This window comes from Phyllopteryx taeniolatus, chromosome 23 (genome assembly GCF_024500385.1).
Source record: "Phyllopteryx taeniolatus isolate TA_2022b chromosome 23, UOR_Ptae_1.2, whole genome shotgun sequence".
Taxonomy (NCBI): domain Eukaryota; kingdom Metazoa; phylum Chordata; class Actinopteri; order Syngnathiformes; family Syngnathidae; genus Phyllopteryx; species Phyllopteryx taeniolatus.
In genome coordinates this window covers 7,737,680-7,751,208 of record NC_084524.1, presented here as the reverse complement: position 1 = coordinate 7,751,208, position 13,529 = coordinate 7,737,680, and the positions used below count along the sequence as shown (strand labels likewise).

General features: G+C 44.1%; 4 protein-coding genes and 2 non-coding genes across 7 annotated transcripts in view; 3 read left to right on the top strand and 3 right to left on the bottom strand.

Moving 5' to 3' along the window:
* Positions 1–13,529, top strand: part of LOC133472544 (gastrula zinc finger protein XlCGF57.1-like) — a 221,723-nt gene that overhangs the window by 82,936 nt on the left and 125,258 nt on the right. The window lies entirely within an intron of this gene.
* The window catches only part of LOC133472573 (oocyte zinc finger protein XlCOF6.1-like), a 287,199-nt gene that overhangs the window by 159,552 nt on the left and 114,118 nt on the right, over positions 1–13,529 (bottom strand). The window lies entirely within an intron of this gene.
* Positions 6,406–6,478, top strand: trnav-aac (transfer RNA valine (anticodon AAC)). Its single transcript has one exon. It is a non-coding gene; the product is annotated as a tRNA-Val (tRNA).
* Positions 7,892–7,964, top strand: trnav-uac (transfer RNA valine (anticodon UAC)). Its single transcript has one exon. It is a non-coding gene; the product is annotated as a tRNA-Val (tRNA).
* Positions 9,484–13,529, bottom strand: part of LOC133472547 (gastrula zinc finger protein XlCGF57.1-like) — a 220,531-nt gene continuing 216,485 nt past the window's right edge. Inside the window, exon 5 of the transcript XR_009786752.1 lies at positions 9,484–10,780. The gene's annotated coding sequence lies outside the window, so the exon portion shown is untranslated. The remainder of the gene's footprint in view (positions 10,781–13,529) is intronic.
* LOC133472553 (gastrula zinc finger protein XlCGF57.1-like) overlaps positions 9,484–13,529 on the bottom strand; it is a 208,635-nt gene continuing 204,589 nt past the window's right edge. Inside the window, exon 4 of the mRNA XM_061763554.1 lies at positions 9,484–12,758. Within this exon, the coding sequence (XP_061619538.1) occupies positions 11,281–12,758 (1,478 nt within the window). The 3' untranslated portion in view covers positions 9,484–11,280. The remainder of the gene's footprint in view (positions 12,759–13,529) is intronic.

Sequence of the window (13,529 nt, the reverse complement as noted above, 5' to 3'; positions counted from 1 at the left end):
TACCTTGTCGTACGGTGGCCCATGTGACAAGATATGAGGTCATGAGCTCCTCAGTGTTGTTTGTTGTTCTTGGGGTATGATTCTCATTTGGGGTGTGAGCGGTTCCTCGTGGAAAAGGCCTCATTTTCAGTGCCGTCACACGGTGGCCCATGTGACAAGTAATGCGGTCTACTGTGCATGCAGTGGCTTGTTGGTCTAGAGGTATAATTCGCGCGACGGGTGTGAGAGGTCCCGGGTTCAATTCCTGGCTGATCCCACCTAAGGAAACTTCTGTGGTGGATGAGTATGCTTCAATATTAAAAGTGTGTCCTCTCAAGGTGGCTTGTGTAATAAGTAAAGGTGTCATTTAGGATTCATGTTTTGGTTGATGGGTATGATTCTTGCTTCGAGAAGCTCAACAGTGTATTTTAAGATCTGTGGTTATTGGCTTCCTTCTCATATGGTTGCCCATGTGACAAGTTATTAAGTCATCTGCTCTTCTGTGTGGGTTGTTGGTCTTGGGCTGTACTTCTCACGAAGAGCAGGACTGCAAGAGGTCCCGGGGTTGAAATCCCCTGACAAGCTCTCTTTCGAAATGTCAATGGCCAGGCATCCTTTGCATTTCAAACTGCCATTGTCACACAATGGCCAGTATGACAAGTGATCATGACTCACAAACATGTAGTACTGTTAACTGGTGACTACTTGTCTTTGTAGTGAAGGTTAACTGGGCAACTGCAGATGATGTCTATTAAGGAGCGGTATCTGTCTTTTTCCTGGACAGTTTCCTCCAAAGCCTTTTTGGCCTCTTGACTTTCTTTCGTCACTTCCCAGATCCTCGCCTCCAGTTCCGTTCTGGCCCAATCGCTCTGCTGCAGCCGAGTATGCAATGCTTGCTCCAGGGACGCCTCCAGGTGGGCACAAAAGTCCTGGAAGACTGAGTGTCATTTTGACCACAAAGTGGAACAATTTGTGATAGTATGAGAAAAAGAGGGTCAGACCTGAGTTTGTTGCTGGTGCTTTGGTGAGGGCACCCTGCACAGCCGTGGAGAACAACCACAAAGACCTTCAGACGCACCACTATCGCCTTCACTAGACACCAGCTGGAGATTTATTGTGGACATTGTTAGACTGTGGATATTTGTACACAATGAACACTATGTTCTGACGTGATGAACTTCGCTGACTACTTGGTTTTCAGCCTGGAGGACTTTCATCTCTCCTTTGTCTTTGCTTCTGCTTGTTTCCTGAGCAGGAAACAATGCTTTGAGACCAGACTTCAACTAATTTTACTCATCCACCAAAGTCTCACCATTCTGTCCAGGATAGCGTCCTTCTTGCTGTTTTGGCTGGGGAGTTGCTTCACTGCATCCATCAGCTCCATGGTCTTGAATCAGATATGGAAAAAAAAAATACTCACATTATCTTGTTGGGTTGGTTGTATGGTGGTATATTGTCGATCAGTGCAACTAATGTTGAGGCCAATGTTGTCATAGGCGGGGGTGCTAAAGGACCTTTTTCTTTGTTGACAATAAACAGCCCCCATTGCTTTACCTGGAATTGAGTTCCACTTTTTCCTCATCCCAGCACTGCATGGGATCCCGTAGCTTGTTATTCAGCTTCTGCTCCAGCACTGACACCTCCACGCCACCGGAAGTGCTCTCCTGTGTGGCCCGGGCCTCGAGATGGCAACAGGCCGCGTGGAACAGCTGGTCTACAGCACTCGCCTCGCATGTCGGACAGTGTTCTGGAAGGCCACCTTCCATTGATCCAAGGCCCATTGATCTTCAAATGCAGCCCTATCGGGGGCACAAACCAGTGAAAACTGTAGGCCAGTCCCAAGCGTGGATAAATGCAGAGGGTTGCGTCAGGAATGGCATCCGGCTTAAAACTTTGCCAAACGAATATATTGATATATTGTGTGTCCAGGAGACCAGGTGGAAAGGCAGTAAGGCTCGAAGTTTAGGGGCAGGGTTTAAATTATTTTATCATCGTGTAGATGGGAAGAGATATGGAGTTGGGGTTATTTTAAAACAAGAGTTGGTTAAGAATGTCGTGGAGGTGAAAAGAGAATCAGACCGAGTGATGAGGCTGAAACTTGAAATTGAGGGTGTTATGTATAATGTGATTAGTGGCTATGCCCCACAGGTAGGATGTGTCCTAGAGGTGAAAGAGAAATTCTGGAAGGAGCTAGACGAAGTAGTTCTGAGCATCCCAGACAGAGAGAGAGTCATGATTGGTGCAGATTGTAATGGACATGTTAGTGAAGGAAATGGGGGTGATGAAGAAGTGATGGGTAAGTACGGCATCCAGGAAAGGAACTTGGAGGGACAGATGGCAGTAGACTTTGCAAAAAGGATGGACATGGCTCTAGTGAACACTTTTTTCCAGAAGAGGCAGAAACATAGGGTGACCTACAAGGTCAAGGAAAGGAATACATTGAGATGTGACACAGGGCAAAGGGAGAGGTGGCAAAGGCCAAACAAGAGGCATATGATGACATGTATGGCAGGTTGGACACTAAAGAAGGAGAAAAGGATCTATACAGGCTGGCCAGACAGAGGGATAGAGATGGGAAGGATGTGCAGGAAGTTAGGGTAATTAAGGATAGAGATGGAAATATGTTGACTGGTGCCAGCAGTGTGCTAGCGAGATGGAAAGAATACTTTGAGGAGTTGATGAATGAGGAAAATGAAAGAGAAGGGAGAGTAGAAGAGGCAAGTGTGGTGGACCGGGAAGTGGCAATGATTAGTAAGGGGGAAGTTAGAAAGGCATTAAAGAGGATGAAAAATTGAAAGGCAGTTGGTCCTGATGACATTCCTGTGGAGGTATGGAAGCATCTAGGAGAGGTGGCTGTGGAGTTTTTGACCGGCTTGTTCAATAGAATTCTAGCCCGTGAGAAGATGCTTAGGAATGGAGGAAAAGTGTGCTGGTGCCCATTTTTAAGAACAAGGGATCATGATGTGCAGAGCTGTGGGAACTATAGAGGAATAAAGTTGATGAGCCACACAATGAAGTTATGGGAAAGAGTAGTGGAGGCTAGACTCAGGACAGAAGTGCGTATTTGCGAGCAACAGTATGGTTTCATGCCGAGAAAGAGTACCACAGATGCAATATTTGTCTTGAGGATGTTGATGAAGTACAGAGAAGGTCATAAGGAGCTACATTGTATCTGTAGATCTAGAGAAAGCCTATGACAGAGTACCCAGAGAGGAACTGTGGTACTGTATCCGGAAGTCTGGAGTGGCAGAGAAGTATGTTAGAATAATACAGGACATGTACAAGGGCAGCAGAACAGTGGTGAGGTGTGCTGTAGGTGTGACAGACGAATTTAAGGTGGAGGTGGGACTGCATCAGGGATCTGAGCCCCTTCCTGTTTGCAGTGGTGATGGATAGGCTGACAGATGACGTTAGACTAGAATCCCCGTGGACCATGATGTTTGCAGATGACATTGTGAGCTGCAGTGAAAGCAGGAAGCAGGTGGAGGAACAGTTAGAAATGGAGGCTTGCACTGGAAAGAAGAGGAATGAAGATAAGCCGAAGTAAGACAGAATATATGTGCATGAATGAGAGGGGTGGTGGGGGAAGAGTGAGGCTACAGGGAGAAGAGATGGCAAAGGTAGAGGACTTTAACTACTTGGGGTCAACCGTCCAGAGCAATGGTGAGTGTGGTCAGGAAGTGAAGAAACGGGTCCAAGCAGGTTGGAACGGGTGGAGGAAGGTGTCAGGTGTGTTATGTGACAGAAGAGTCTCTGCTAGGATGAAGGGCAAAGTTTATAAAACAGTGGTGAGGCCAGCCATGATGTATGGATTAGAGACAGTGGCACTGAAGAGAAAACAGGAAGCAGAGCTGGAGGTGGCGGAAATGAAGATGTTGAGGTTCGCTCTCGGAGTGACCAGGTTGGATAAAATTAGAAATGAGCTCATCAGGGGGACAGCCAAGGTTCGATGTTTTGGAGACAAAGTTAGAGAGAGCAGACTTCAATGGTTTGGACACGTCCAGAGGATAGAGAGTGAGTATATTGGTAGAAGGATGATGAGGATGGAGCTGCCAGGCAAGAGAGCTAGAGGAAGACCAAAGAGAAGGTTGATGGATGTCGTGAGGGAAGACATGATGGCAGTTGGTGTTCGAGAGGAGGATGCAGGAGATAGGGTCTCATGGAAAAGGATGACGCGCTGTGGCGACCCCTAACGGGACAAGCCGAAAGGAAAAGAAGAAGAAGAAGAATGTATGCCTTGTTTCCCAATAATTTAGTGATGTCCATATCAAATAAATGAATGGCATAAATGATTGAACTAGACTGTAAGGAAATCCTAACCACTAGACCACCAGGGACTTCTGGTGTAGCCAACAATTGTTAATCTAGACAATCCCTCAGAGTTCTCGTGCGTGCGCGTGTGTGTGTGTGAATATCTTGAAAACGTGGTTTGCTGGTCCTGTAACGGATAGCACGAGAGCGACAGTTTCAGTCATGTAGTGGTTCTTATGGTCACCAAACAGGTGTAAGGTCCCTGTTTGGAAACGAGGCTGATGGGCTTTTTTGTTTTCCCAGAAGGAAGAGCCCCATGAAAAGCTATCGACCAGTTGAAGTTAACTCCCCGTCAGGAAATCCAACCCCAGTCTTCCGCGTGACAGGCAGAGATACTGTCCACTATTCTAACAAGGAGTCTTTTGACCTACATTCACTGAGTGTCGAGCACACGTCAATGTACCTGAATTCATGGCAATGCCAGCGAGACGGTTTGCTGGTCCTGCTAACGGATACCACGAGAGCAACAGTTTCAATCGTGTAGTGGTGGTTGTGTTTGCCAAACACCCGCAAGGAACACTGGAGGTGGAGGAGAACACAAGAGAGTCAGTACAAATGCGGGGAGCCAAGTAATCAATCGAACACAAGAGAACGAATCACAAGAGTACCACGGACGATACTACTGGTGCTGGATTCCTGGATCTGGCAGGATTACTGTATATGCAGGCAGTGATTAGTGCTGATTGAGAACAGGTGCACGGGCGAGGAGGTGATGCTTGCTGGAGAGTTCGAGAGGGAAAAGGGAGGCACAAAGTGACACCCAAGTTCCAAAAAGGAACTGCAGGGCACAGATCATGACAGACCCCACCTAAAGGGTTGCATGACACCGTGAAAACAGGATGTTTGTTGATTATGTGGGGCGGAGGGGGTAAGGCCGGAGAGCTAAGGGTACTGGTGGAGACAGGCTTGAGCAGAGACACATGAAATGTCGGGTGGATTTTGAGAGAATGAGGGAGCTCCAACTGAACAGAGGTGAGATTTAAGACTTTAGTGATCGGAAAAGGACCAATGAAGCGTGGCGTGAGCTTCCGTGATTCGGTCTGGAGAGAAAGGTCACGGGAGGAAAGCCAAACCATCTGACCCACCTTGTCTACAGGAGTAGGGGAGCGATGAAGAGCCGCCAACCGCTTGTTTCTTTCGGCAGCCCTGACGTCCTTCCAAATGTAGTTGGAGTTGTGGGCCCACTGATGAACTTCAGAGCGTGTGAAACTGGGCACAAAAAGCCGGTCTGGAAGTCCAGTCTTGGGATCCGGTTGGGTTCTCTGAGTTCTTTTGACCACTTGTTCTATCGCCAACGTGGCAGCCCCAACAAAGCAGGAGAAAGAAACTTGAGGTTGTCTGCACAAATACTGTAGTTACACATTTAACAACTGAATGGGGTGCAAACACTCAAATGATCCTCACATTAGAGTACATTTTCCATTTGTAGCTGTGTTGTTTTATTCAAATCTGGTTTTAGCGCATTGGTCCCCATTACTAATAAAAATGACAGAAAATACTTTGAGAGACTTTCATACTTTCCACCAACCCAAGCCGTGATCATATAGTGGTGAGTACTCTGCGTTGTGGCCGCAACATGCCCGGTTCAAATCCGGGTGACGGCAAGAGCGAACTCCTGCAGTTGCTTTTTGCGGCGTGCTGCTGGGACAGTGATAATCCTCCACATGGACTTGCAGAGGGCCCAATACCTTTGTGGGGCTAGTAGTGCAATCGATAATGCATCTGACGACAAATCAGAAGATTTGAGGTTCAATTCCTGGCTAGCTCATTTACAGTTTTGCATATGGTGTTAAACCCAATTCAGAGTGCTGTATTGGGTATGGTTCCTTGTTTGTTTTCTTACTTCCTTCCTTGTTTCTTTCCTTGTTTCCTTCCTTCAAATCACAAATGGCCGTAGGAATTCCACTGATGTAGAAATACGAAGAAAAGATGGTTGGCTTGATAAGTGCTCAAAACACTTGGTCCTCTCAAAAGAATTCGGACTTCAGTAATGCTGAAATATACTCCATTATGACTTATCATTTGTAAATATTAAATTCTGCTTGTGAGTTGGTTACTTGGTGAGCTGGTCTATCAAAAACTGCATGTCCGCTATTGGGCACAACAGCCACCACAGTTTCCATAGTGTAGTGGTTATCACATTCGCCTAACAAGTGAAAGGTCCCTGGTTCGAGACTGGGTGGAAACAGCTTGCTTGTTCTCTTGCTTGTCAGGCAGCTCTTGTACATGGTTTGCTGGTGATGTTCTGCAGGGGAAATTACCATACCTTAGTGGTGTGTGTGTGTGAAAGGTCCCTGGTTCAAAACTTAGTATGGGCAAGGCCAGGTTATTATTATTATTATTTTTTAAATTAATCTGCCTTGAAAAACAGCTTCGACAAAAACCTTCTCCCCGTCGTGAATCAAATCTTGAGCTCCTGCTCGGACACCGTGAATAGTTCTGCCAGTGAAGTGGGAATCAGGATCGAGAGGCTGCGTGTGAAGATTGTGTGTGTGTGTGTATCTTAAAAACTGCGTTCCGTTTGTCTAAAAAATAAACGCGCTGATCTACAAACGCACCATCAACAATACACAAGCAGAATTCAATATTTACAAATGATAAGGCATGATAAATGCACAGACAACAAAAAAACAAATTGCAGATATGTTTGTGGATTTGAAAAACACGTATGTAAGTCACAGATATATTTGTGTCAAAGATTTGGACACAAATCTCTCCCCATAGTTTTTCATGGCAGATAAAAAGAAAAAAAAGTAAAAAACAATCCTTGTTACCACCCGGTTTCAAACCAGGAACCTTTTGCATGTGAGGCAAACTTGACAACCACTACACTATGGAACCTGCTAGCTTGCTTTTTCTAACCGCCCCAACAGTACTTTTTGGAGCTGCCAGCCAGCAACCCGATGGAAAAAAAACATCTGCATTTGACGTTTTGGACGGTAAATCGTGGAGTAATCAATCATTGATTCATTCATTCATCTTCCGCTTCTCCTCACGAGCCTTTGAAACGTCTGAGGCGCTCCCTTCAGGCCAGAGAGCACGCGAAGAAATTCCAACAGCCACCGCGGTTTTGGGCACATCCTCCTAGCGCAGGCCCATGTGTCTCTCTAACCCTTCCCAGCATCACCTCCAAGTGTCGCCAAAGCACCAACAGCTGCAGAAACGTGCGTACACCAGCCATGCAGTTGGCGTGAGGCACCGCACATTTCCACGCTCATTTCACTCTTGATACATCTGAGCTTTGCTGTGAAAAAGAACAGACGGTTTTTGTGCGGACGTTCTCTGGATTTGAGCGTACGCCATGTTTCAGTAGGAAAGCCACGCAAGTTTTTGTACATGAGGCCCCTGATGACTTGTTTCTCCTGGATGTGTAGATGGTTGTCGTGACTCTGTTTCTTTTGTCCTTGTTTCCTATTTTTAGTTTTAGGATTTTTTTAATATTTTGTTTAGATTATTGATTCCACCATGATTTAGGATCTAAAACAGTGAAATGCATTTTTGTTTTGGTTTTTCAATCAGGTCACGTGAAACTTGCCGCCGGCTGGAAGCTCCCCTTAGCATGTGGTGGCCCAGTCCGCCTTGGGTCATAACTGCAGCAATGGTTTCCATAGTGTAGTGGTTATCACGTTCGCCTTACACGCGAAAGGTCCTCGGTTCGAAACCGAGTGGAAACAGCTTATCTTTCGAGCTGTTGCTGTGGTTTGTCAGTCCCGTTATACGTCTCAACAGATGCAAAAGTATGATTTTTCCGGTACGACTTCTCAGATGTTCCAAATGTCAGCGATATGGACACAAGGGAGACAGAGTTGTCCAAAATGTGGAGGACAACACAGGGTGACATCTAGGTGTGGATGCAAAGTAAGAAAGACGAAATCAGTCCGGTTAAAGTGGTCAATAAAATCAGTGAAAAATGAAAAGCCGAGTGAGAATATTGCCATGTCAACAGAAAATGTGATTCTCTGTATGGCGGACGTCATAAATTGTGTGGAAACCAGTGTCCGTATCACAGCTTTGATGAGCTACTTGGGACTGGCTGGTAATTCATTTAGCGTCCGTGTGCGAAGTTAAATCTAGCATCCCCGTGGCCGTCTGTCTCGGCGGGGGAGCGGAGACAGCGATGTAGCTCAGTCTGGGGTTTGGGGGTCAGTGCCTTTGGGCGAGAGCATGTCCATTACATTGGTGTCATTACTTTACATTTTGGCAACACACAACAACTACATGTAACGAGCTCGAGACGGTAACTCAATATAAAATTGCAGCTTGTGGTCACTTGCGGTGATCTAAACTGCAAACTCCTTTCAGCTGGGAAGCAAAATGTAAATTTTTTGCATGAAGGCTACCAAATACTTCTTAAACCTGTTGGTTTTCAACTTTCAGTTCTGCTATTTTTCAATGCAAAGATCATGGCAGTTAATGTCGGCATTGTTTTCTTTCGTAAAAATTCAAGGACAGTATCAGAATGTTTCCTTGAGACACTTTTAAAATGTCAAACATGAAATTAAATAATGACCTGGTACTGGGGGAATGTTCACACAGTTTGACATGTCAAGAGTTGCTGAAGCTGCATCGGCTCTCTTTTTCTGGGTGCCCCTCTACTCTTGTCTTTTGTATCTTGCATACTGCAGACTGTTTTTTGTTTAGCATTGTAATGACTTTGACCCAGTTGCCAAAACCTCCCGAACAACTTAAGCTGCATTCTTGCTTTTGCAATTAAACATTGACATTTTCAATGAAAGCTTCTTGACCCCTGCGATTCTCACCAGCACACTTGTGTTTCTTAGGAGAGAATCATTGGCCACAAACTGAACAGGCAAAAGTTTTCTCTCCAATTGTGTCTTGCAATGCGTCGTTTGCTCTTATAAGCAAACGTTTTCCGACACTGAGAACATTTCCATCGTTTGTTGTCAGTGTGACATGCCAGATCACCTTCCGACTGTTTATCATGATCATCATCAGTGTGAGGAGAGTGTGACGTCATGTCGCCACTATCTGATAGTGGAGCTAAGAGGCCGTCTGTTTGTGATCCTCCGCAATGCCTGCTTTGCAGTTTTTTCACTTCCGCCTCATCTCTTGGGCCAGTTTTTGCTTTAAGTTGCGAGCATTTTGTTTTTGGAGGGTTTCCAATGGATAAAGACATTTCAATTCTTTTTAATGGGGAAAATGGATTTGATGGACAAGTAAATGGAGTCACCCTCACTGTTTTAAGCAGTGTACTTTATTCTGGATCACATATACACGTTACAGTTTAGCACCAAAAGTCAGTTTTTTACAGTCTATTTCAATCAATCATTGACTTATTTGGTATTGACATCACTAAAACATTGGACAAAATGCATGCATGCTCAAGAAAATGAAACTGGCACTCATTTCCAATAATATCAATACATTTTGGAGCCATTGGTAAAGAACTAATTCCCTTTCGAACACCCCTTTTTCATCAACAAAATAGAAAATTGAAAAGCACTGGCATAGCTGGTGTGGGAAAAGGAATGTACCATACAATTAAGTAGCAGGAATTGGTCATATTTGTATATCGCAGCTGTCAGGTGGAATCCCCTCACCTTCAAAATGACAACTTTTCAGGAAATTGCTTGAGTTTCCAAACACCACCTTGTTCAAGCTGGTATTACGTTGGATATCTTACATTGCTGTCATATATCATTGCATCACATGAACAACAGCTCGTACCCCGAAATTATGTTCAATCACGAATTTTATGTGCTTCTCATGACAGCTTCAAACTATTATAAATATTAATATTATAATGATCAGCCCAATATTTTAGCTTTTATGGATCAGATAATATCAAATCAGATCAGCCGCAGTTTCGGGACAGGAGACCTTCGTTATGGGTCGTCCGACATTATGACAGTCCACATCTGTCACACAATGCCATCTGCAGAAACAAATTTCTGAGCTATACATATATTCGATCGATACATACATACATACAGTGGGTACGCAAAGTATTCGGACCCCCTTAAATTTTATATTGCAGCCATTTGCTCAAATCACTTAATTCTTTTCCTCATTAATGTACACACAGCACCCCATATTGACAGAAAAAAAAATCATTGTTGAAATTTTTGCAGATTTATTAAAAAAGAAAAACTGAAATATCACACAGCCATCAGTATTCCGACCCTTTGCTGTGACACTCATATATTTAACTCGGGTGCTGTCCATTTCTTCTGATCATCCTTCAAATGGTTCTACACCTTCATCGGAGTCCAGCTGTGTTTGATTATACTGATCGGACTTGATGAGGAAATCCAGGTGTGAAAAACTTCCATCATTCCCAAAAAGACTCATGGCTGTATTAGCTCAAAAGGGCGCTTCTACTAAAAACTGAGCAAAGGGTCGGAATACTTATGGCTGTGTGATATTTCAGTTATTCTTTTTTAATAAATCTGCAAAAATTTCAACAATTCTGCTTTTTTTCTGTCAATATGGGGTGCTGTGTGTACATTAAGGAGGAGAAAAAATGAACCTCAATGATTTTAGCAAATGGCTGCAATATAACTGAAAAATTGAAGGGGGTCTGAATACTTTCAGTACCCACTGTGTGTATTGAATCGGCCTCGTGCCAGAGATTTCCAACGCTACTGAAAAGCAAATATTTTATCAGTAAATGATTCTACTGATGACCACTGGGCGGCTGCTGCTGTGCAAGGCGCTGCCAGGCTCACTGGGAGCAAATTAGGGTTCGGTGTCTTGCCCAAGGACACTTCCACATACGGACAGTCGGAGCCAGGGTTCGAACCGGCGACCCTTCGGTCACTGGACGACCCGCTCTACTGATTCACTGCCGCCCTCTTTCCCAACACCTCTCACTAGTCCCTTTTAAGTATTTTGGCAACAGTGTTCATTCTCAACACTCACGGGGCTTTTTGAAACTATATGGACAAGAAGAAGATACATACAATAAAAGCTGGTACACAGAATACAAGCATGTCGATTTCTGTCAGTAACATAGTCATTACTTTTATATTAAACATTTACATTTGCATTAAAAGGTTCTTGATCACTGCTTTTCTCACCAGGACACTTGTGTGTCTTTACCAGAGCCTTATAGGAGAACCTTTGACCGCAACCTGAGCACGAAAAAGGTTTCTCTCCAGTGTGTGTTCTTGTGTGTATTTTTAAGTATCCCTTCTGTGTGAATCTTTGACCACAAACTGAGCATCCAAAAGGTTTCTCACCAGTGTGGGTTCTTGCGTGTATTTTTAAGCTTTTCTTTATGGAGAATCTTTGACCACAAACTGAGCAGGCAAAAGGTTTCTCGCCAGTGTGGGTTCTTGTGTGTATTTTTAAGCTTTCCTTGAGGGAGAATCTTTGACCACAAACTGAGCATGGAAAAGGCATCTCACCAGTGTGTGTTCTTGTGTGACTTGTTAAATGTCCCTTTCGAGAGAACCTTTGCCCGCAAACTGAGCATGCAAAAGGTTTCTCACCAGAGTGGGTTCTTTTGTGACTTATTAAAGTTCCCCTTTGAGAGAACCTTTGCCCACAAACTGAGCATCCAAAAGGTTTCTCACCGGTGTGGGTTCTTGTGTGTATTTTTAAGCTTTCCTTTCGGGAGAATCTTTGACCACAAACTGAGCATGCAAAAGCCTTCTCACCAGAGTGGGTACCTTTATGCATTTTTAAGTATCCCTTCTGAGAGAACCTTTGACCACAAACTGAGCATGCAAAAGGCTTCTCTCCTGTGTGTGTTCTTGTGTGACTTGTCAAATGTCCCTTTCGAGAGAACCTTTGCCCACAAACTGAGCATCCAAAAGGTTTCTCACCAGTGTGCGTTCTTGTGTGTATTTTTAAGGTTCCCTTCTGAGAGAACCTTTGACCACAAAGTGAGCATGTAAAAGGCTTCTCTCCTGTGTGTGTTCTTGTGTGACTTGTCAAATGTCCCCTTTGAGAGAATCTTTGACCACAAACTGAGCATGCAAAAGGTTTCTCACCAGTGTGCGTTCTTGTGTGACATTTTAAGGTTCCCTTCTGAGAGAACCTTTGACCACAAACCGAGCAGGCAAAAGGCTTCTCACCAGTGTGTATTTTCATGTGTTGTTTGAAATTCCTCTTAGAAGCAAAGGTTTTCCTACATTTACAACATTTCCAGCATTTATTGGTAGTGTGACATGTCATATCACCTTCCAACTGTTCATCAACATCATCATCATCATCATCATCATCACCGTCAGTTTGTGATCCTCCACAGTGGTCTCCATCACTTGAGTTGTTGCTGTTTGGTGGCTCCGCCCCTCGTCTCTCCTCACTTCGACCTTCATCTTCACTCTTCAAAGGGACACCAGTCGATGGAACCTTGATGATTTCCTCCTGCTCTTCCTCTTTCATGTGAAGGAACTCTTCCTCCTCCTCTTTGATGTGTTGAACCTCTTCATCCTCCTCTTCCTCTTTGATGTGAGGGGACACTGACTGCTGCCGCTCAGGATGAAGATTTTCACTGACGTCTGCAAGACAAAAGAAGACAAACACAAATGGGTCAAATCTAATTTGTTTACAATATTGACAACCACCTTGGTCCTCGATCCTGTTGACACGTTAGCGCCTTCAACCAGAGAGCCTAATGGGACTAATGGGGTGACGCAAAATAGTAGAACAGCGGAACGCAGCAAAGTTGGGCGACCCTTCAATGTGGATGCACCGTTTTCTGTTTTTTTACACGTCATCATCCATAGAAGTTGAAAAAAGTAATGCTATTTGTGACAAAGTAAGGAAGAGAAATCACAGGTTTCAAATTTAAAGAGTGAACGTAAATTGTTGACAGTAAAAAAAAAAAAGTATAGATACCTAAAAATGTACTTAGGTACAGTAATGAATAATGTGTACAGTAATAAACTTCGATAGATGAACCGCGATAGCGGAGGGTTTACTGTACTTGGTTACTACTTCCTACCATTGAAGACTGATTTGACTTGGCATGAACAAATGTTTACTCAACTCGCCTACAAGACACGAAAAGGGCAAAAATCTTGCTCACAATTTTCCAAACAAGTCGTGTGGGTTGTGTAACACTGTTACAACTTTGATCACACAACAATGGCCACAAGCCTTTCAGATCTTCTGAAATTTGGCCTCCAACCCTCAATCCACATCATCATGAGGGGATGCCATCAGACTACACGCGGATATGATAAAAAAATTATATGTAACGTCAGACAGTGCTCCTCAGAAAAGCCCGGGAATAATATTAAAATTAGAATGTATTTCATAAAACAAGT